The sequence below is a fragment of the Xiphias gladius genome, chromosome 23 (genome assembly GCF_016859285.1).
Source record: "Xiphias gladius isolate SHS-SW01 ecotype Sanya breed wild chromosome 23, ASM1685928v1, whole genome shotgun sequence".
In the NCBI taxonomy this organism is placed as follows: Eukaryota; Metazoa; Chordata; class Actinopteri; order Istiophoriformes; family Xiphiidae; genus Xiphias; species Xiphias gladius.
The window spans coordinates 20,850,019-20,874,094 of record NC_053422.1 but is presented as its reverse complement, the minus strand read 5'-3'; the positions used below and the strand labels follow the sequence as shown (position 1 = coordinate 20,874,094).

The 24,076-nt window shown below is 42.6% G+C and overlaps 1 protein-coding gene across 1 annotated transcript; it reads right to left on the bottom strand.

Annotated features, from left to right (window-relative positions):
• Positions 1–1,212: 1,212 nt before the first annotated feature.
• On the bottom strand, positions 1,213–23,614 carry cyfip2 (cytoplasmic FMR1 interacting protein 2). Its single transcript, XM_040119485.1, has 30 exons — positions 23,454–23,614; positions 18,332–18,481; positions 18,142–18,231; positions 17,351–17,428; positions 16,753–16,854; positions 16,422–16,603; positions 16,238–16,334; positions 14,899–15,027; positions 13,456–13,560; positions 13,275–13,363; positions 12,911–13,148; positions 12,609–12,761; positions 11,290–11,429; positions 11,038–11,185; positions 10,084–10,237; positions 9,839–9,995; positions 9,651–9,747; positions 9,467–9,543; positions 9,265–9,373; positions 8,950–9,069; positions 8,628–8,827; positions 8,446–8,533; positions 8,166–8,309; positions 7,934–8,024; positions 6,187–6,317; positions 4,396–4,468; positions 4,140–4,234; positions 3,766–4,004; positions 3,404–3,551; positions 1,213–3,282 (listed from the first exon to the last, which is right to left on the bottom strand). The coding sequence occupies exons 2-30, from the start codon at positions 18,446–18,448 to the stop codon at positions 3,115–3,117; spliced, it is 3,759 nt and encodes a 1,252-aa protein (XP_039975419.1). The 5' UTR covers positions 18,449–18,481; positions 23,454–23,614; the 3' UTR covers positions 1,213–3,114.
• Between the last annotated feature and the right edge of the window lie 462 nt (positions 23,615–24,076).

The window sequence follows — 24,076 nt, the reverse complement described above, 5'->3', positions numbered from 1 at the left end:
GTGTGTGTGTGTGTGTGTGTGTGTGTGTGTGTGTGAATGTATGTATGGCAGCATTATAATTTAGTGGTAATATTCATAATATCTATCAATCAATTACCTATGACCAATTATCCTGTGTGGAGGTGGAGGTGGAGGTGGAGGTGGGGTGGGGTTCGTGCTGCAGGTAGCCAATCTGCCACAGGGCTTCACACATACGCAACACTGTGTTTCCAAAAAGACATCTTTCTTGTTCTCCCATCAAATGTCGAATTTCCACTATATTCATTAAGAATCATTAAAAATTGTATCGTGTCTGGCTGTAAACCATAAAAAACGATGTGGACTTTGTGTACCAAAAGGTAATTTAACATTAGTATTACCATTACAAACATCAACATTTTAGCAATACAGAAACCATGAGTCTAAATTTTCCGAAACAGACCTTACTGACCTGCGAAATTTTCGAGGTATTTAAGAAGGATCAGAAAAAAATATTTTTTTAAAACTTTTTCTACAGTGCCAAGTATGTAACACTAGTGAAGAATACAAAATACCTTGTTTTTGCCATAAAATTGTAATTTTTGAGATTTTTAATATTAAAAGAATCAAAGTCTGCCTTGAAAAGAAAAATGTGTAATAAAGACAGCTGACAAATGAAAGGAAAGGCCAACACAAAGTGTCTTAGTAAGGTGTTTGACCACCACGTGTATTGATTCTACAAGTCCCTCGACTCTAGTGGAGAGATGGACATTCTTCCAAAAGATATTGCATCATTTGGTGTTTTGATGATGGTGGCGGAGAGCACTGTCTAAACACATCAGTCCAAAATCTCCCAGAGGTGCTGAATTGGGTTGAGATCTGGTAACTGCAAATGATTCACATTATTTTCATACTCATCAAATCATTCAGTGACCCCTCGTGCCCTATGGGTGGGGGCATTGTCATCCTGTTTCTCCACTCATTTTTCAGGTTTGTCTTTTAGTTTGTCACCCATACAAGTGTATGTCTAATCAAAGAATTTAAACTCCTCTTAAATTTTCCTCACGTCATTGAACCCCCCAGAACTCCCAAAAATATTACCAATGACGTGTCCCTAGTGTCCTATGGCCCTGTTTGCAAGTGCAAGTTAGTCAACCAACCTATCCAGCTAATCAAGTTATCTGTGTAAGAGGAAAGGCCCAGAAGAACCTGAAGAGACAAGTCTGTTGACAACTTTAATACTGCACTTAAAGGTAGAACCCACTGAAAACATATCGTAAATACAACTTCCCTTTTTCAGTTAAACATTTTTTTTATTTCATGGAAATACAACATAATTTCAAATCCTTTGCAGGACCATTGTTGTACATGTTATACTCTTTTCTCCATTTTTTGTACTTGAAAACATGGACACTTGTACAACAATATCATAAACAAAGCCTCATGTCACAAATGGAGCCATCGATGACAATAAATTACACTTGCCATGCTAAGGTTTCAAGATGATACATTGGTACCTTCATTTTTACGAGATTAACCTTTAAATGAACAAGAAGTTGGAGTTGAATAAATATGATAAAAAGGCAGTGAAGTTACAAAAAGAAACTTTCCTCGTTCAAAACGGAGCAGAAAACGATCAGAGGGCTGTTTTGGGAAGGAGTCGTTTCCCTTCATATGAAAAAAATGGGGATAAGTTTTGCATATTTTAATAACACTGCTAAATCTAAAGCAAAAATCCATTAATAGTAAATACTGACTATATTTAGGAAACTGCCCTTTAATTATAACTGACATTTTAATTAGGATTTTTTTTTGTTCCTTTATGTGCAGAGTTTATGTTTCATAGGTCTGCTAAACCAGCATCATCCAGTCACACTCAAAACAGGTTAATGTAGTACAGCACTGTCTTTATACAACCTAGAGGTATTTTCTAGTCTTGTTACGTTTTGTTTTGTTTTTTTTTTCATCTTTAAAAAGCAAACACATTTACCCAGATGAAGATGTGTGTTTTCCAAATTGTAAATAATATCACTGTATTCATGTTCAGCATATAAAAAATCTTTCCAACAGACAAAAAGAGAGAAAAATAAAACAGTCGATGAGGTTTCCAGTCAGTAGTAGAGAGGCAAGTATACCAAGAATGTGTAAATTAAAATATTAATAATTAAAAACAAGAACAATTACAACACTCAACAATTCACTTTGTTTAACAGTGAAATTTACAGTGGTATTGGTACCGAATATAAATGTGTCAGGAGGAAGCAAGAAAACCAGACTGGAGGGTAAGATGAATAAAAGCAAATCAAAAATGCAATTTACCTTCATTGCCTTGAAATCAAGCAGGTGTAGAAGAAGTCATGAAGAAGTATTCAAATGCATCATGATATACACTATGTATCATGGCAATGGGCAGTTCAGATTATTATACAAATAAGTGATGAGGAGTTTGAAACGTATCAGGATGAAAAGGTTTGGGCCATATAGAGGGCGAGCATAATGATAGCACGTGTACTGGTGCCTGTGCTGGTACTGTTAGTAGCTGTAGTAGCACTTATGAGCACCACGTTGCACTTGAAATAACTTTATATAACTTAGAAAATTAGTTATTCGTTGCATTATTTAGCACTTGATTTAAACCTTGTTAGATTTACTCTTGTCTTTTTGTATCAGCTCTTGATTGGAAATTCTGAAAGGTGTTTATGACTGAGAAAAGGTGTTACTTCAAACAAGGGGAGCCAAAGAGCGCTTCAGATTACACGATAGACCTACTCTTTGGCATTGTGTCAGTGGTCCAATCCATAGAAGTGCAGCTTAGGGAGTATGAGAAGGCATGCATGAGTCTGAGTGAGAGCCACACAGAAAGTAAAATAAAAAGAAAAGGTGTGAATATACACTTCCACCTCTGGCCTGGTCCACTTCTATGGGATTAAAGAATCCAAAGGCAGTCATAGTTAAGACAGGGGAGCAGTTTGAGAGGCTTTGTCTTTGGATTCTTACAGCCTGTGGAGAGCCATTGTGGTAATCTATACCTCTACAAGACCAGCAAGAGGCAGAAATAAGTATCACAGCTATGGGGAGGTTGTGTGTCTGTGTGTGTGTGTGTGTGTGTGTGTTTGAGTGTGTGTGTGTCTGTGCACTATGTGAGAAGGGTCTTTTTCAACAGGTGGTAGCCAGGGATTGGTGTATAGGAGGCTGGAAACAGCGAACGTGCTCCACAGTGGAACTATCCGTCTCCACCGCTTTCATGTACTTGTTCAGGATGGCAAAGATCTCATTGTTGAGGATCTGGTACTTCCTAATGCGGTCTGCCATCTTCTTCAGGGGCTGTCAAGGAAAACAGACAAGAATGGGTGTATTTAAATTATACAGACGCAGAAAAAATTTGTCAAATATCAACTAGTCTGTTTAGGTGTGTGAGTTAATGTATAGGATATAATATACCCACCACATTTTTGATGATCTCATCCTTGCCGTCCTGTCTTTGGACTTTGAGCAGGTGGTAGCAGAAATCAAAGAGGTCAAAACGACGCTGCTGTCCCAACAGCACAATGATGGCACAGCCGGCCCAATTCAGCCCATCCCCAAAGCACTGCCTGGAAGGCAAAGCACATACAACACGGGTGTTATGTTTCCATTAAAGTGATGCACAAGCAAACTCAGGGTAAAATACAGTATAACCTACTATTTAGAGAGCATCTGCATTCAATTTTGGCAAACCAGGCTCACTTCATACTCTTATGACTTGTGTACAATACTACATATCTGCACACGCATGTACTGTACACACACCAGCCAGATGTTACTTACTCTGCCGTGAACTCATGTGTGCCCACAGGGATGCAGTAGACAAACTGCATGGCACTCCACAGGCGGTGGAACTCCATACACTCATCGACATGCATCACACCGTTGGTGGGCGGGGGCCCGCGCCACACCCCATCCTGCAGGAAGCTGCGGATGCGCGTCAGGATGACCTCGAACATGGAAAGGCCACAGCACAGGCGTTCTTTGGTCAGCAGGTCTCCCTCACGGGCAATGGCAATTTGCTGGTAGGAAGAACAGCCACAATATTTAAGTATGACAATACACAAGAGAGACACAACAAAAATAATAACAAAATAAATAATTCAATGGATCAGATTTTTCCTCATCGGTCTGCTTTTATGTCCATCCTCACTCACTTGAGGGGTTCCCAGCCTCTCAATTAGAGGCACGAGGTGGAGAGGGGCGTACTTCGCTTCCAGCCTTTTCATCCTCACCTCCAGACGCTCTCCCTCTGTGTAACACACAAACACAAGGAAGGACATGTACATGCTGTACAAAAAGATACATACTGTGAATCAATGGCACTGGACTGGATCTGAGTAATCTTATTATTTTATTTATTTATTTTTACCCATCTGCCTGTAATTTATTGTTTCTTGCTCTTTTGTATACCTTTGATGTAGACTCTGGGCAGAATGTTCTGGAAGGGGGCGGCATGAAGCAGATCACACACTTCCTCCTGCGACTAAGATTCAAGCACAACACAAAAACAGATCACTTTAATCGGGAACATCACCCCCTTTGCATTACGGACACCCTGACGGAGCATGCAGGTAGCAATGAGGTGATGTTGATGTTGCTGAATTCCTTAACTTAGTCTCAACATCAGTCTTTACCGTGTCGTGCTACAACTAAGACCTAAAGCTTTTGAGACGTACTTTTAAATGACTAAAGTGTTACGAAAACTGCCACGAGCTCCATACCGTAGAAGTATGGTGAGAGATTAACCAGCATCTATCTCCATCTTATGCAGAGATGGGGATAACTGAGTAAGTACATCTAGTTGGTATCATGGGGCTATGTTTATCAAGCCATGATGACAGGCCAACATTAGCAGGATTATAATTTGTCACGCTCTTAGTACAAAATTCCATCTAATCTGGTTTAGCAACAAGAGGTCAAGTTTACAGCCATCTTAATAAACTCTCATCCCTATGGATAAAATGTCAGTGTGTATTTTAGCTGTGTGAAGTTGTGGGATAACGCTTACTTGTCCAGCTTACTTAGCTTGATGGTTGTCATAGCAATTGTTAGTCAAGGCAACAAGCTACAAATCAAACTAAAACGCCCAGAAGCAGCATCTTGAAACCTCGGCTAAAGGATGATGAATGAGAAGAGAGAGCCATGCAATGATAAAAGCAAGGCACATACACACGGCCAAACACACACACACACACACGCGCGCGCCCACACACACACACAAACACACACACATCTACACACGCACAGGCAGTCCAAACCAACATACACACAAACACCCTATATATACAGGTCAGTGGAGTCAGAAAGAAATGGTAGAAAGAGTGACAGCTGAGGTAGTGTTATGTAGACAGGCATTACAAGCGCCCAGAGTCAGAAGAGAGTATGGAGGCAGAAGTGCAGAGTTAAGCACAAGACTATACCAACAACCAGCCAAAAATGTATTATCACCTCTTCCATGGAAGACAAGGACATAAAGACTGTGTGTGTTTTTTGATGACTTATTACATGGTCTTGATCGAATGTCTGTCTTCACTTTTTACTTGTGTAGGCTTTTGTGTCAAAAATGAAAACGACACTTAAATCCTAGTGTCCCAGTCCTTTTGCTTCCATGGCTGATTGGAGGTGAAACCGTGTGTGCCAAACTAACATGGTGGAAAAGAGAAGAACAGAAACACAGCAGCCCAAACCAACAAGAGATAAAAGAGAGAAAGATATATTCGGTCTCTGTGTTATTTTGATACTAACGACAAGACCTAAATCCTTACCACCTGTGGTAGTTGCCAGCGTGTAATGAAAAATAGAATTGTATTTCAGAAAAAAAAACATCAAAGATCAAACACACTTGGGGGCACTCGGACTGGGGGCCTGACAGTTTCCACCCGTGAGTTGTGATTCAGGATGTGAATCAACCCCATAGATTAGCCAGAAACCTTCAGGCACCCAGGTTATTGCTCACCCACATAAAAACATGGCAGTCAGGAAAGCTATATACGTTAGTGGCCCCGCTCACTGATCATGCTCAGGGACCACAGAAGGAATGAATAGTGGAAAGTCTGGGAAGGCAGTGGAGTAGGGGGGAGACAACTAATATAGCAAAGTACAGAAATAAAAACATAAAGGAGAAGGTAAGGGGAACAGGAGTATAATAATGGCGTAACTGTAAGACGGGAAGTGGACAATTTGCAAAGGAGAACATTTTACCAGGGCTTGCTCGATGAGCAGGCAGAAGAGGATGGCGTTTCCCACCTCCCTTAAACTCTGGAAGACATCTGTCTTCAGCTCAGCATACTCAATGATATCCTTGAGCTGATGGTGGAAGAACTCCAGGATACCTGGAATGGCACATTTTTAATCAAGAAACACATTAAAACACCTTTTTATTCCTACAGTCAAATGTACAGCCAAGCAGGAAGCATCTACTCATACCTCATTATCTCATTGATAATCTATTGCTACTGTGATGAATCAGGATGGTGTCAGCGGGTCTGACCTGCTGCCCTGACCCACATTTGGTCTGAGCGTCAGGCCCTCGCAGCAGAGGACCGGAGGATCATTAACTGCTGACAGTAAGATCACAGGCTGTAAGCCTAGGTACAGAACTCAGAGTACAGAACATCAGTAATCTACAGATTACTAAACCCTCCTCATAGGGATATCCCATCTGACAGACCTCTAATCTGCACACACAGCTCCAGCCAAAATCCAAAGAGGCAGGTCAGGGAACACAAAGATGCAACGCAAGTAGGTAGAGAATTAAGGCATCTCTTAAGCGTTCGTATGCCTGATATTGGACTTTTAAGCATCTTATTTTCTGTATCGCATAATGGCAAATAAATAAATAAATATTTTATTTAACACTTACTGCATTTGTTTTATTTTATTTACAATATGTAAACGTTCCCCACTGTGTCCCCAACTGGCTCATTTACACCCTTCCTAACTATTTTTACAACACTGGCTGTTTGATTGCTGTTGATGTAGTCGGTTGATCTAAATATATTACAGACTGTACCATGGTATAAAATTCTCAGGATTTTCTGTTTGTACCAATTGTCTTCTATTTAGTGTAATGGAACAAAGGGAGAGAAAAGGAAAAAAAGTGATTCCCAAAAGTGATAAAGGGGTGATCTCAAATTGGAATGGGGGGGTTAAAAACCAAAAACTAAGCAACAGGAGTCTGCAGCTATTCTGGACCAAAATGGGAGACTGACCGATCAACAGACTGATATTGCCATCCCTAGAGCCAAGTCAGGAGCATGGCTAAAAATCAGCTGCTGACAAGGCATTTTGAAAACACCGTTCCCTTACTTTGACGTATTTCTTATTGAAAAAAGTTCTTTCAAATGAGGCAGAATCATTCAGAGCTGAACATCAGTTATGGAGAGAAAGGTAGTTTTATATCCTGGGCGTGGTGCGGCCCACTGGACTAAATTATTTTTTAATTGCTGCAGTTTAAATGACACTTTTGGGCCATAAATGTGATTGTGTTCTTCCAAAAAGCTGCTTTATTTGACTCACCTAGAATGCACTAGAATAACCTGTTAGCTGAAATAGACAAAAGGGCTGTCCTAATTATAGGCAGCTCTCGGTTAATTTCACAAACATTTTGTTAACTGTCAAAGCAGTTCAGTTTCTGAACTTGGAAAGCAGGTAGAGTTTTAATTGCTATTTAACAAAGCAATTTAGTAAAATGGTTATTGATGATTGAATTGTTTTGTTTAAATGCAGAAATTAGTAACGTTCTTCAATTTCAAACTCAAACTCAGCAAATGCAAGTGGTTAATGTACCACTTTCAGTATTTCCCCCACTTTTCAATGCAAAGATGTGATGATCATAACTTAATTGAAATATTACAGCTCTGATGGGATGAAAACTGGTGTTGTAAATACTGCAGATACAACCCCACATGCACTCTATTCACTGTAGCAGTGGGGACGATGGGCTCACCTGGGGAGCCATACTCGTGGCGTGGTAGGCGGCAGATCTTGGGCATGACTTCTATCAGTGTTTTTACATACTGCAGGATGGTGCCCTGTAACTGCAAAGTGAAAAGGAAGATAGATAGTGCGCAGCAGGCAAGCGGAAGAAAGCGCACAAAGAGGGAACAAAAAAATGTCAGTAAGAGGAGGGGGAGAGAGACACGTTTTTTAGGGATGCGGTGGAAAATGAAGATAAATACCAGGCTCTTGACAATCTTAAGGAGCTCTTCCATCACTACAGCAATGCCTTGGTAACCAAGGAGACGACAGATGGTCTTGAAGTGAGGGGGGCCAACAAAGTTTCTGTAGGAGCTGTATATGTGGGAGTAGGCAATGTTCAGAGGCTGAGAAGAGAGGACGAAACAGAGGAACTGTCAATCTGGAGCAGCAGGAAGGCAGGTTTCTTTTCCACATACATTTGCAAGCAATGAAGAAAATCTATGCTGATCTGGGAGATATAAATCATCAGTGAACCCATACCTTGGACCCATACAGGTAATAAGGCTGCACATTGGCTGGCTTGTCTCTTTGAGGCTCCTGGGTGAAGGGAATGGCTGTACGTACAAAGCTGAAGAGAGAGAGAGAGAGAGAAAATGTTGAAAACCAAAGAAGAAACAGGCTTTTGAAAAAGTCTCTCCACAAACATACAGCATCAAACGTACCGGTTCGTGGATCCGTTGTAGCAGTAGTTCGGGAGGAAATCGAAGTTGAGCTCCCAGAAGACATGGAGCGTGATTCGTCCGTAGGGAGCCGAGACGTTGTGGTTGGCCTCGCGGAACATGGCGTCAAAGCTGTCCAGGGTCATGTGCTTGGACAGGAGCCGGTGGGTTAGTCTATTGATCTCCAGCAGCCACTCCAGTTCCTGTCCAGGAGACATACAGAAGCGTTATGAAGAGGCTGATTTGAACACAAAGTTGGTTTGATGAGGATATGAAAGGGCAAAGCTCAGTTTTAATAGTGCGTATCCCTCGTGTGTGATCTTACCACTATAGAAGTGAGGTCTTCACTCTCAAAGCGGCTGATAGCATGGTCCAGAGACTTGTACATCGCTGCAGAGATCCTCTGGGTTATCAGACGGTTCAGGTCAATGGAGCGACCTAGCAGCTGCAAGATACAGGAGGAACTGATAAGAAATTCAGAATGGCATACAAGTAAAGAGCAAAACGGTATGGCTGTCAGTCTGTATCCTGACATAGGAGAAGCAGAAGAGACAAAATAAAAGCCTAAATGGGCCACAGAATAATAAACTCAATGGCTGCCTAAAAATAGAATGACAAGTGTTTTTATTTTTTTCAGTACCTGCACATGTCTCTGTTTGAGAAGCGTCTCGTAGCGGTTCGATGGAGGGTATGGGATGATCACACCATAGTTTTTACACTCTGCTCTGAACCGCTTATCTAAGAGGACACTGTGGAAAACAGATCGTATGATTTACACATCTGAAGTAGATCCAGTGCTACAGTATGTGTCAAAACGTGCTAACTCATAAAGTCACTTCTACCTTCCAGCCATTGCTTTGTAGTAGGCAAAAATCTGATCTGCTAACTTATAGACAAACTGATCAAAGCAGAGGTTTACCTAAAAAAAAAAAAAGGGAGCGCATTATTTTTTTTAAATAGCAGCAGAAATGTAAAGATTGATGCATTTTATTTCCTAAAAGACAAAACTTATTCAAGTGACATTACCTCAGCTTCGATTTCATCATAAAGGAACTGTTTCTTAAACTTGGTGAGAGCGTAGTATCCGCTATCGTTATACAAGTCTAGAGGATACAGCACGTATCTGGGGGAGGGAGAATGCTAGTTACAATGCAGTCCGTTTTCTCACGGCACAAACACATTCTGAGTTTGGCAGTGGAAGTGTTTTGTCTTACTCCATCATGGAGGGCTCCTTGGTCTCCAGGATGTGGTCGGTGAGGATCCAGGGCATGGACATCTCAATGGGGAACTGGATTCTGCGCCCCATGGTCAGCTCCAGGAAGAACTCTCTGAACCACAGCTGGGATAGGTCACAGCACTGCTGCAGGGCCTCTGGAGGGAAGAGGAAAAGGAAGGAATTCATTTAAATGTCTGCAGGTCTACAAAACACATCAGATCATTTTAGCTTCAATGTACTCACCGCTGAAGTTGAGCAGGTGTGTGAAGAAGAAGGACTGTTTGTGGAAGTCTTCTATGGCCACCACTATGGGTCCATCAAGACTACTGCGGAGAGTCTTCTTAGACCCACTTTTATCTGCTATCAGTGACTCCAGCATAGTCCGCACCATGTACAGCTGCGAAGGTAGGAAAAAGTAGAAAGACTAAGAGCGGAAAACCTTTTACAGGAGGTTTTGAGAGCGCATGCTTGCAAACCCATGTAATCAAACAATATTAAACATTTTCCACCAGGGGATTTAACATGACTGTAATATTCTGACTATACTTTTCATGCAGTACAAAGTTGGTTCAAGGACATAATTAGCACTATTTCTGGAGAAAAAAGGAAATGCAACCATGATTTCTAACCTTCAGGATAAAACCCTTGCTGAAAGATCCCCAGAATATAGAGAGTAATTTTGATTTAGTGCAGAGGGTTCAGAGAGAACAATTCATCAGTCACAAACTGTGTTACATGTTCCAGTTTGATTTATTCCCATGTCCCGAAATGCGCTCCTTCTCTAATCTATTCTGGTGTCTATAAAATCTAACTAAGGGAGTGTTACTTAGTAACACCATCAGTAATTCAGATTTGTGTCTCATTCAACAAAAAGATGTGTGAGCATTAGAACTACCGTGATCAAAAAGCTATTCATTGGTAGGGAAGTTTTCATCTTGTCGTGCGTAAGAAAAGACGCTCTGAAAACGCTCTGAAAGGAGCCACTGTGCATAATGAGTATTTTTAGTTTGAAAACTTTAACTACATTTTGCTTTAACTACAACTTTAACTACATTATTGGTATTTTACTTACTAAAAGATCTCAGTATTTCTTCCACAACTGCTGTTAACAGTCAGAACCAACAGCATTTTGGTTTGGCTGAGCCCCGTTTCCCAAAACCATCCTAAGAGTGAGATGATCTTAGTCCATAGACTTACCTGCGTGCTGGAGGGGCCTACAGCCCTGCGGGGCACTTTGATGTCAAATCCACCTTTCGGGTCCTTCTCTCCCCTCAGACAGGGGTCGTTTGGAGGCTCCCTCGCCCCTTCCCAGTCACAGACGGTCTTTCGAATGGCCTGGAGAACACTTCAAAGAAAGCAGGATTATAAAAGTGCTTCATGTCTTTAAGAGCCAAAAATCACAAGAGCCATAAGATTAGGTGTAATCAGATCATCTTTATGTGTGTGTACCTAATGAGGACGTTCTTCTTCTTGCGTACAGCCTGGCGCAGAGGCTCTCTAAGGGTCATCTGGGCAAAGTCCTGCAGCGCTGCGTAGATGGTATTCCTGATGGCCTGGTTAAACACCGACTCCATTCGGCCCATCAGAACCTACACAGTACAATACAAAGCACCATCATCATCATAATCATCATCAGCATATTGGCTGTGAAGATTCCTGACCCTAAACTCAGTATTAAACAAACAATTTGACATTTTGGGAAATACACTCATTCGATTTCTTGCCGAGTTAGATGAAAAGCTCGATACCACTCTCATATCCATTATGGTATCCATTAATGATTCCCTCCAGACATGGTTGAAGACATTAAAAAAAAGTATAAAAATACTCCAAATAATGATTTATGTCTAATTATTAAAATTACATCTACTGCTTCTCCCTCATTTAAAAAATCCAGAATCTATGTATACGCAAATTCGTTCAATTCAAAAGTTTACCTGCTGGACACAAGATATCTCCTACTTCACCGAAACATCCATTCTCAGTGTGTGCGCTCTGGAGAATTCAAGTTTCCACAATGCACTTGTGTAAGCTGGATACAGGACCATGATTGGCTTCCAAAATCATGCTTGTACATATATGTCCTAAACTGAGATTAAAAGTAGAAACCTTCCCCCTTCAGTTTTGTAGTATCATACTCTAAATATATATCATTCTGCACAATGAAGGTCAAACATTTAACTGAAGTAACAATAGAGAAAACACATTTTTGAGCAGAGGGGGCCTCAATCAATTTCCCTGCAGGGATCAATAAAGTTTTTCTGATTCTAAAATATATGGCTACAGCCAGCAACCAGTTACCTTAGCTTAGCATAAAGACTTCAAACAAGGGAGATACAGCTAGTCTGGATCTGTACCAAAGGCAACAAAATTACCCTACCTCTAAAAAAAAACACAAAACACCTTCAGATAGAGCCAGGCTAACCCGTTCTCTCTGCTTCAAGTCTTTATGCTAAGCTTACCTAACTGTCTGCTGGCTTTAACTTCATAATTGGGAAACCCACAAGAGTGGCATCGATCTTCTCCTCTAACTCTCAGCAAATAAGCGTATTTCCCAAAATGCTGAAGAATATTTAACATCAAAGCTTTTTAGTGAATAGTTTCTCATTTTTTGACCAAATAAGCTGCTTATGCGTATTCAGGCATACATGCACAGACAAAGTTTTAAAATGTCCCTTGACCCCCAGCTGTTGAGAGCATCAGTAAGAGAGCTGCTCATATTTCAAAACAAACACTTCAACAGCTGTCGGGGTCACCAGTGTTTTTACCTGCAGCCCTTTGATCATGGCAATGACCTCCACAAGAGCAAATTTCTCTTCACTGGTGTAATTGTAACGTGTGGCCCGTTCATACTCCTCTGCTGTGCCTGGACAGTCCTTGTTACAGAATTTATCTGTGGGATGGACCAGCTTCCACGAGTACTGCAAGAGAAAACAGAGAGGTATGAATAAACCAAAGCTACAACGATCAATGGCAAAACCACATATTTTTCATACCTAAGCCCACACATACTGACTGCCGCACAAATGCTTTCCCCGTCCACGTGCACTCAATCCCTCGCTTTACTCACAACTTCCATGACATGCGTGCTCCACTTGGACAGCAGCTGCAGGCCTCTCAGAGCCAGGTCGAACAGCTCCCTGTACTCCTCGTCAGACTTCTGGCTGTCCAGGCCCGAGCCCGTCACCACTTCGCTGTTGCTGTAGCGCGCCAGCTCAGAGATGAAACGGATGTGGTCCTCCCTGATCTGCACCATCTGCTCACACAGGTTGTACTGTGGTGAGATGCTGCTCTGGGTGCACGTCCATCTGGAAGCAGAATGGGGAAGATGGAAGTTTAGGGGGGGTGGGCAGGAGCAGGAATTGCTGATTTTGCTTTTGGTTGAGAGCAGTTCTGTTAACTATGTATACAGGTGGTAGGACGGGTTTTCTTACTTTGACTTGTTTTCTTCGTAGTGAGCACTTGTCTCAATGTACCGTGACAATTCTATCTGCATGTCTCCGAATAGTGGCACTACTTGAAGCTGAAAATCACAGGAACGAACGTCTCAACCGCCAATCACAAACACAAATATGTTCCTGAATAAAAGAGATGCTGAAAAAACAACAGCCTTACTTTGAAGAATTTGTCAATCTTGCTCAGGTTGATCCTCTTTTTGGCATCTAGTTTGTAGATATTACTTACATTCCCATCCATCAGGTACAGACCAAAGCCCATCACCTGACACCAAGAGAGAGAAGATTTGTTTTAAAATGACGACGACACTGAGCCAGCTGGAGATCACTGTGTGATCAGTTTAGAGATCAGACAGTGCGCTTTCAACACCATCCAACCACTTCGGATGTGTGAGAGGCTGCTCAGGATGCGTGTCAGCAGGTCTACTGTCTTATGGATTTCTGACTCTCTGTGGTATAGGCCCCAGTTTGTTTGGCTGCGGAGCTCCTTGTCTGACGTGGTGGTTAGTAATACAGGAGCGCCACAGGGGACTGTCCTGTATGCATTTCTGTTCACTCTGTACAACTCAGATTTCCAGTACAGCTCTCAATCATGCCACCTGCAGAAGTCCTCTGATGACTCTGCGGTGGCAGGAGTCGGCATACAGGGAACTGCTAGCTAACTTTGTGGAGTGGGGCAGCAGGAATCATCTGCTCCTAAATATGGATAAGACCAAGGAGATGGTGGTCAACTTGAGGAGGACGAGAACCGCGACCAAACCCATTATCATTATGGGTGAGGAGGTTTGAGTTGTGGAGCACTACAAGTAATTGTGTGTCCACTTGATCTGCAGACTGGACTGGAAAACCAGGACCAGTATACAAGAGGGATATGAGCAGACTCTATTTTGTGATTGAGCTTAGATCTTTTAAAGTATGCAGTGAGATGCTGGAGATCTGCTTCCAGTCTGTGAGAGCGAGTGCCATGTAATGTGCTGTGGTCTTGTGGGAGAGCAGCAGCTGTGCCAGAGATGCCAGCAGGATCAATAAACTCATCCACAAGGCCGAGACCATTACTGGTCAGAACCTGGAGACATCTGAGTCAGTGAGGAACAGGAGGTCACTGAAACAAACTGCTCTCCATCAACGACAATCCATCCCATCCCCTCCACAATGCACTGCAGAGACAAAGGAGCTTGTCCTCTAATAGACTCATTCAGCTCTGCTGTCACAAAGGACTTTACAGGAAATCACTCCTACTGTTCGCCATAACACTGTAGAACAGCTCAGCTCTGTGCAACAGTTAAACACACTGTTGCACTACAATCTCTACTAGTATAACATACTTTTACTGCATTTATTGTACACTGCCATTTTGCACAGTTCTTATTGCACTCCAACCTTTCTTAAATTTCTGATTAATGCTGTTTCTGATGTATATATTAGAGACTTCTATTTTTATTTTTATTCAAATATCAGTTTTGGTTTTAATTTTTAATTATATTGTTATCCCCAGTCTGCTGTAACATGACAATTTCCCTCATGGGATCAATAAAGTATATCTATCTGTCTATTTATCGACTGTTAACAGTTGGCAGCATGTTAAGATGTCAAATGTATGTACCTTGAGCAGCATGTGTTTCTCACTTGGTGTCAAATACATCTTGTTCTCATAATAGTCTACACAGATGTTGACGATGTCGGCCAATAGCTCCTCGTAGCCAGGAATCACTTCCAACTGTTGGTGCAGGCACTACAAAGAGACAGAGATGGGACAACAGGTCACCTTCCTGCATATACAATAAGTATGAATATTAACAATGCTGTGTGAGGACGTTCCAGATAAAGACAATGTTTTTCTTTAAGAATGGCTCATTTTAAATGGGCTTCCATGGGCCCTTTGATCATTAAAAATGATGATTCCTTGAGGGACCTTGCAATTATTTGATTTCTTGAACTATGAACTGACATACAGAAGGGTGACAAATTAAAGAATAAACCTGAAAATTGAGTGGAGAAACAGGATGACAATGACCCCATCCATAGGGCACGAGGGGTCACTGAATGGTTTGATGAGTATGACAATTATGTGAATCATATGCTGTGGCCTTTGCAGTCATCAACCCAGTTGAACGCCTCTGGGAGATTCTGGACTGACACGTTAGACAGCGCTCTCCAGCACCATCATCAAAACACCAAATGAGGGAATATCTTTTGGAGGAACGGTGCTCATCCCTCCAGTAGAGTTCAGAGACGTGTAGAATAGATGCCACGGTGCACCGAAGCTGTAATGCAGGTTCCGTGGTGGCCCAGCACCTTAGTAAAACACCTTATGTTGGTTGTTCCTTTAATATTTCACCCTACTGTATCTACACACACAGAGAATGGCTTGTCTTGACCATCAGGTCAGTGCTACATGGGTAATAAACCACAGCCGTGACAATCTCATGAACTGACCCCAATATTTCAATGTACAAGTTGAATACTGTCCATGTCATTCAGCTTGTTCAGCACGTCACATATTAGTTTAGGTTAGGTAGGTTAATTGCTTAATTACTCTTTTATTCAGACTGCATAATATGGTCTCGGAAGCAGACCTGTCACAAGGCACCTTGGGTACGGCACACAGTACAAATCTGAGACATTCATACCCTCAGTTTGTCTAGCAGGTCATTTCCTCAGGTATTAAGTTAGAAGCTTTGAAGCTCAGTTGCTGTACTATCATTATAGATTGAACAGAATATTTAGCTGTATTTGCAGCAACCTTTCGATCAAAAGGTTTAAGGGGGCAATTTTTACAAAGATGCACTGCAAAAAACAGCCTTAAATTCAACGTACAACTTCTATATACGTACAAAAGTCTAGTTAATTCAAAAAGTGAATCTTCCATCCTCTGTGTCCCCCCATAGTTGCACATAATTACACCAAACGCTGTAATGACAGTCTAAAGTCTGCACACCAACCTGGGTGATCCTGTTGTGGTTGGCTAAAAACATGGAGAGATTCTGGGACTCCTGGATGGACTGAGGGTCGGCCATCTTCCTCAGGAATTGAGCTGCCCTGGAGACAAGAGGAGGAGACATATGTCCACTTGGCTCTTCAGAGGAAAAAACACAGATTTGGATATTTTTGTTTATGGTACACTACCTTTTGTAGGCAGAGTGATCATTCTTGACGCTACACTTCATGTTCTTCAGTTCGTCTAGCACTGCAAACATGTTGATGAATTTGCCCAGAGTGAGCAGGTAGGCCTCGGACACAAAGTCCTTCCTTCTCTCAGCGTGGCACAGACGCTTCACTTCACTACAGAATCGTTCGATGGCTTTGCGCTGTAAAGACAAACAAACCAGGATTTATGGAATTGATCACTGATAATTCCATCAACAATGAATACATTTAAAAGAAATATGTCTCTTGATCTGTTATGGTCCAGTTATTTATGAAATATAAACGATACCAGCAGGGATCTGAGTCTTACCTGGAAGTACATGAACTTCATGAGCTTGGTTACTTCAGGCTCTAACACCTCCACTGTTTTCTCATAGATTTCAACTCTGTTGGGTTGCTCATTGCATTTCACCTAGCAAACACAAGAGGGTGCCCTCATACAGCTTGGTATTACTGCAGCAGTACAATATGTTTACTTCAGTTTCTGAGACGTTACAGTTTGTTTTACAAGGAAACATGGATCAAAAAATATTAAGGTGTTTCTTTCTCTCTCTCTCCAACCACCAAGGTTTCCCATTTCCATGTATCTATAAGCTATACTTGTCCAGTTTAGGAAAATTATATTAAGTGCAATAATGAGGTCACCCAGGTAACACTACGGAACTGTGGCGGTATATTTTTTCCTGTCCAAGGACTAGATTAGAATGCATTTCTCTGATTTACTTTAAGTGTAGCTAATCAAGACAAGAAATTGCAGAGTAGAGGCAAATTGATGTATTTCTTCTTAGCTGAGTTTGGGCCTGCTGAACAAAAATCAGATCGCAAATAGAAAGGGATGTGATAAACAGTGAGCAATTTGGTATCTTATTTAGTGTAAGTGTGTGTGTGTGTGTTTGTTGGTTTTTTACCTGGGGAATGGCTCTGGAGCAGCTTCTCCAGGTGTAAAGCATCACAGCATACTCGTGTCCTTCCTCCAGCATCTCATTCTGCACAAATGAACAACACACAACAAAGACATAATTCATTCATAAGGCACAGTTTCAGCTAAATTTCAAGTGAAAAAAGCCTTGAGCGGATGCCTTAATTCTTTGTATCGCTCCCTTGTTTATTGTGTTTGCTACTAATGGAAATTTTGCAAAGGCACACAACACAAAATACACCAGAGGAGTCACATATTCCAAGATGAATGGGGCTTGATAAATATTTGAGCTGGGGAATATTTCTTCCATTCAGAACTAGGTGAGACAGATTTCTCCATCACCCTCTAAACAAGAAGCGTCCTTAAATGGGACTTCCTGATTAAATAGGGTTAAATAAAGCGCTACTTCCCCTCTTTACCAGTCAAATCACACTCTCCATTCATTCACCATCAGGGGAAAGAGGTTTAGTGGTCCACTGCCTGCCTGAATCACCAGTGTGTGAGGGGAATGTGTGTCTTTATGTGTGTGCATGTGTATGTGCGTCCTCCATCAGGCCTAGCCAAATCCTAACAAAGGAGCCAAATGATAATCAATTCACAAAAAACAAGGCTCTCTTTAAGGGCGTGAGGCTGCTTCCCACAGTCGCCCATGTGTTCACTGAAAGAGGAATGGCAGCTACAGAAGACAGAAAACAAAAAATTGATTCAACCAATCAAGTATAAAAACCAATATGATAGCAAGCCGTGATGTGGTTTTGGAAACTGAAACACTAGTCTCACCATGCTGGAGTGGACTGTGGCTTGCTCTATATAACGGGCGATGCCAGTCACGAATGCATTCCGGTCTTCGAAGTTGGTGTCAAAATTAGCCTGCAAGAAGGGGGGAGAAAAGAGTGAAAGGGGTACACTGAAAATGTCTGAACAACCGGGCTGATGGTGGATGGCGGTGGCAGTGTGTGGGAGTGTGTACCTGGTACATGATCGAGGAGGGTGGCGGTTCGATACATGGCTGCTGGTCCGGGAGGGGCAGCTCCTCCAGCAGGTCCACGTTGGACAGAGCGTCCTCCAGGGTCACGTGGGTCGTCATGGTAACAAGGTGTCACTCACACAACACCCCAGTCTGACCGAAAGAGAGGAAGACAGAGCCACAGCGATATGAGATGAGGAGGCAGAAGAAGCTCCATTGCAGAGAGTCAAGAGATGCTTTAGGAGAGTGATTCCCAACCAGGGGGTACTTTTGCAGTTGCAAGAGAGTAATTGGAGTCATTGTGGCGTAGATTTGATTAAAATAGAAATTACTATTTGATTTATAAAATATATCCACACTTTAAGTTGGCAATAACACCTGAGCGCCACATGTTGCAACTAAAAGAGAGCAACACTGGTAAAATCATTACCAAGTGAGCAGAGGAGAGAGAGCAAACAGTAATGACTGAACGGTTGAAACAGTTAGCTACAAGTAATGGATAAATATTTTAAACATTCAGCTTCACCCATTCCAAGTGGTAGTAGTACAAATGCAAGCTTAATCAAACGGACGTAATCATGATATTATCAATAGTTAAATAATGTGCAGTTTAAAATCTTTTCAAATGAACACACGTGGAACGTAATGAGTGATGTCGATGAAGGGGTACTAGAGTTAACCTTACAGGGCTCTAGGGGACGTCTGACAAAAGAGGAACCCCTGCTTTAGGAAATACAAATGAATGAAATAAATATATGCTACAGTCAGATAATGCAACAATAATGCTTTTCAGTCACAGAGAACCCGAGATCAAATATTGTCTTGACATATCTAGACAACCTCATTTCCTCTTTTTGGGCTATGCCGTGCAGTATGTCTGTGTGTTTACCCTGCACCTGTATCCTCTCCCATTTTACTATATGTCAATACCAGACTAACACTCAGGGGAAGTACAGGGCTGACGCCTCTCACTGTTTCCTGTTTAATCTCTTATTTGACTAGAGGAATATTTAAAGCGTTTAATTCTTGAAATGCCGAGACCTGAAAATCTCACTGATCTGAGAAAGGCGGAGAGCAGACTGGCAATGAATGACATTCTGGCAAACACGAAATGTGCTAACAAAGACAGCAGATCCACTGGCAACTACAAAAGTTATAAGAGAACTGTCAGATTTGTAGCTGATGAGGGAAGTGTCTCAAATTCATAAAATTAACTCAATGTTAGAATATATGAACACCCAGATGTATATGCAGCTCATACACTCCACCTGATTTGTCCTTGGAATAAATCTCTACCTCCTCTTGAAACAGTACAGTCACAGTAGTCGTGCCCTCTCCTCATTACAAAACACCAGCCGGGCCAAAGCAGTGTGAATGCGCCCACCCGTATATCATGTGACTTTCAGAAATGTGTGTTTTACGTCTGACCTGGCAGACAGGGCTGACAGCACCGATAATCAGCTTAATATTCACAGCCAGAGGGAGCACAGCTAGAGCTGAGAGGGCCAGGGGCCAATGGCAAAGAGAAAAGAGGCAGACAAAAGTAAGCATGGCTGTCTCTCTTGTCCTTGTTATAGGTAAACAAAGAGCTTACAGCAACGGAAGGTAAAGTGTTGTATCCGGTTGTAAAACTGCTAATCGATACAGTTATTTCTTATGTAATATGCATAAAGTTGGGCTATGGCACCTTATATGAACCTACCTACTTTCAAACACAGTAATACTTCTACACACAAATGGCAGTCAGCATATCGAAATGTCAAAACAGCAGCAGGCTGACAAGTGATTGACAATATTAGCTTTTCTAACGGAAGACATCATACGAAGTGTAGCCAGCAGGGAGATACATTAATAACAACACATACTGACAGTTGCCTACATCATAAATGAACTGTGACACATTGTTGCTGGTCATGCCTACATGATGTAGGCTCGCTAATATGAAGGAGATGGCTGCGGTTTCCTATCACATCAAACTGCCAAAGCTGTAAACTATGCAAAGGTTATAAGCGCATGAGGTGAACCACAGGTCTCGGGGCGAAAATGTTTGTCTCCAATGACACTCAAGGGGCAGCTCTGTGCATTGGCACAGAAAAAAGCCATTCAACCACATATGGGTGGTATGGGGGAAATGAATGTAGAGTGAGGTCTACTGGATTCTTATGTCACTGCTGTGACTTTACCACCTGGATTCACACATTCTCTGATTCTTTCAAGGCTCAGTTGGTGGCTTCTAACTGTTCAGCTTGTAGGAAAGGAAACATGCAGCTTGCTATGAGGGGTTCTGTCAGGCAGACAAACATGGTCAGTGCTACCAAACTCCCATCCGTGCTCGGGAATACCGGCGCAGACTGAAGCCTGGTTTGGCTGAGTAAACTTTCCCACCCTATACCAGACTCTGTTCAACGGTTGGTGTGTGTCTGCGTGTGTGTGTGTGTGTGTGTGTGTGTGTGTGTGTGTGTGTGTGTGTGCGCATCTTTACAAAGCAAAGGGGCCCCTTTCATTACCTTCTGGACACTTGGTAACGTAGCTGCAGGCCTGTATTACACCAAATCGACTGAGACAACAAATCTCCTCAGAAATCCCATACAACAGTTGAACTCCTGGGCAAATTCACCACAGAGTATCAATGATATGCATAGCAAAATCCCTCCTTGACAACCTGACATCATATCTAAAGCCTCTATACATCAAAAGCTTGGGTCAGATCTCCTCGTGACAGCACTAAACCGGGATTCCAATGGTGTTGAGGAGGCGCTCCAAATATTACAACTAAAAAGAGGACTGGGAATGAGACGAAGTAGGCAAAGTACAAAAAGCAGCATGAACACAGATGACGCATCATTTGCAGGAGAAAATCAAGACCAGTACTTGCTGCTTGGGATTTGTGTAATACATCTTGCCTGAGAGAAAGACACAGACTGAGAGAAAGTGTGTCAACGCCAGGGTCACACCACTCAATGGGATCTCCCCCAAGGCTAGCTTTGTAATATATATTCATCCGCACAATAAGATGAGATCCGATCAGTGAGGAAGAAAAAGGGAATCTCGAGCATTTGGACGTAAACACGATCATTCACAACACACACACTGACACTAGTTAAATGCATGTTCCAGCAGCATCTGTGCCGTCTACAGTGTGTCATCATGTGCAGGTTGCTGGCTGGCTGAGGTATTTGACAGGCTGACTGTCATTTTCAAAACTGCTGTCCACTCATGATTCCCCATAATGTCATGCTCACCTTTTAGACCAACAACAATGACATAAGCCCGGCTCACATGACCATGCTTGACAGGTAGAGGAAGGTAAACAAAGACCTAAACCGACATCACCTACATTTTTATTTGCACAATTTCTCTTTAGGTTTTTGAGAAAATCCCTTTATAGATTTATGGTAGCAAGTAGTGTCAAATTCATGCAACGTTAAAGAAAGAGTCTTGGTTTGTGAAAACACAAATGATTTTTGTTCACCATAGTTTGTCAGCATTGTTTTCCTCTACTTCCCTTTTCTTGATCTGGTTGGTTATTTATGTGTCTCACAGGCCTTTGTCTCTCAGCTTATTCAACTGAAAACAAAACCCAGCAACAGCACTGTCAGCTGCTAATGGCGGCTCATGATCAAGTTGCCTGAAGGGAGTAGCTATAGTAATGCATATAATAGAAGACATATCAAGGCTGGGATATTACCAGGGCTAAAACCATAGCTCCAATGTCGTTTAAACTGTCAATTTTTTTTTTTAAATATTCTATTACACATTTGGCCTCTAAAATGTCACACAATGTTCTTCGCTGTTTCTCAGAGCCCGAGGTGATGTCTTCAAATGTCTTACTTTGTCCAACCAACAGTCCAAAACAGGGAAAAGGACCAGATCCTCACATTTTAGCTCCTGGAACCAGCGAAGCTTTTGGCATTTTTTGCTTGATTTGTGACTTAAAACTATCGATGGATTATCAAAATACTTGGTGCCTCATTTCCAAGCAACCAATACATCTACAATCTCTCACACACCACATGCCCGCTGCATGTCAGTCCTTGGGGTTTCTCCTCTTTATGTCTTCCATTAAAAAGGTATTTTTGGGGAACCTTTTTTTTTTTTTAATCCAAACTAAGGGTCTAATGATAGAGGGAACCATTTGAGGTGCAGACTGCCCCTTAAAAGCCCCTTTAAGGCAAATTTTGTGATATACAAATAAAACTGCCTTTCCCCGAGCGGAAATATTACTGGGATATTTTCAGTCCACAGCCTCAACATTACATCACAGCTCGTCGGGTGAGGGACCGGCATACGGATTTACAACTCGGCGAGCCTGCAGCAGCGGCAGATTCACGTCCCCACCGTGAGTGACGGCGTGGATAGACGGCCGCGTGACGGAGAGTTCAGCATAACGCGAAAAAAAAAAAAAAAAACAGCAGCGCTTCAGACATCTGTGTGAAACGGAAGTGGGTGAACCTGTCATCTGCGCATCAGTAACAGGCCCGACCGCCCTGCCGCTGTGAGAGCTGTGAAAGCGTCTACAACGCTGCCGGCAGTTACATGCTGAGCCCCGTTGGCCGTTTAGATCAAGGTGGGGGGGGGGTGATGAAAGAGAGTGAAAGCGGGGATGCTACATCGAGCCAGCCGAAGCATCAAATTCACTCCTCTCCTCCTCACGGCGGACATATCTTCTCCGTGTACGGCCAAAAAGGCTGCAATCAAGTCAGAAAAAAAAAGAAAAAAGAAAGAAAATCGCCGAGCTCTCCGGTGACCCGTCCATTCATCAGCGCACTTGCTACACGGGAGCCCTCTCCTCACCCCACCCATCTCAGTGGGAGCTACGGTGCCGATGTGAGCTAACGGGGATCCCATTCATGTGTCAGAATAATCCGCGAAAACCGGGACGCTCCGTCCGCCGGTCGTGGCGGAGGGCGATTCCTCAGCGACCGGCGTCGTATCTATTGGGGCCGTGCACGGACTGATAAGTAACGGGAAAGATGCACAGTGCGAGGAGGAGAAAGTGGGGGGGAAAAAAAAAAAAAAAAAAACAGCTCTCTAGTCTCCAGCCATCATCACTACCCAGCGCACATCACCAGCCCCGATCATCTTTAGCGCTGCGGCTCCATCCTTCGCTACATTTGCCTCCTACCTGTAAATTGCATGTCCGTCCGGCGATTTACAAAGACGGGCGGACGGTGTCGCGGTCTGCGACGGCGGTCCGATGTTCCCTGGGCTTTTTTTTCCTCGTCTTCTGTGCCGACTGATGCTCTAGTTTCGCCCAGTGCCTACCCAGAGCTAATCCACCCCACACAAAGAGCAGAAAATGGCTGCAAGTGCATTTTCTTAAAGGGACAGTCGCCGCGGAGTGATGGGGGGCGACGAGGGGCCCTCGACGTGTTGGCTCTGCTCATTTCAGCTTTTATCATTACTCTTGGAAGGAAAACTGAATATTGTACCTGTGGCGAACGTATGGTGCTTTTCAGATTTTTGATTATTCACATTACAAGTAGTGTGTGTGTGTGTGTGTGTGTGTGTGTGTGTGTGTGTGTGTGTGTGTGTGTGTGTGTGAGTAGGGGCAAAGTGTGATCAGGTGAACCTTTATATGTTACTGCCACTGGCAAATACAGTGTGTGCGTGGTGTCCACGGGGATGGTGTGTTTTGATTGTGTTTACTTGTCAGGTTTTTTATACATCTCTTAACTGCATTCATGATAGAGGACAAAATTAAATAATGGTCATCTTTCAGCACTGGTGACAAGATGCCCATCTTGC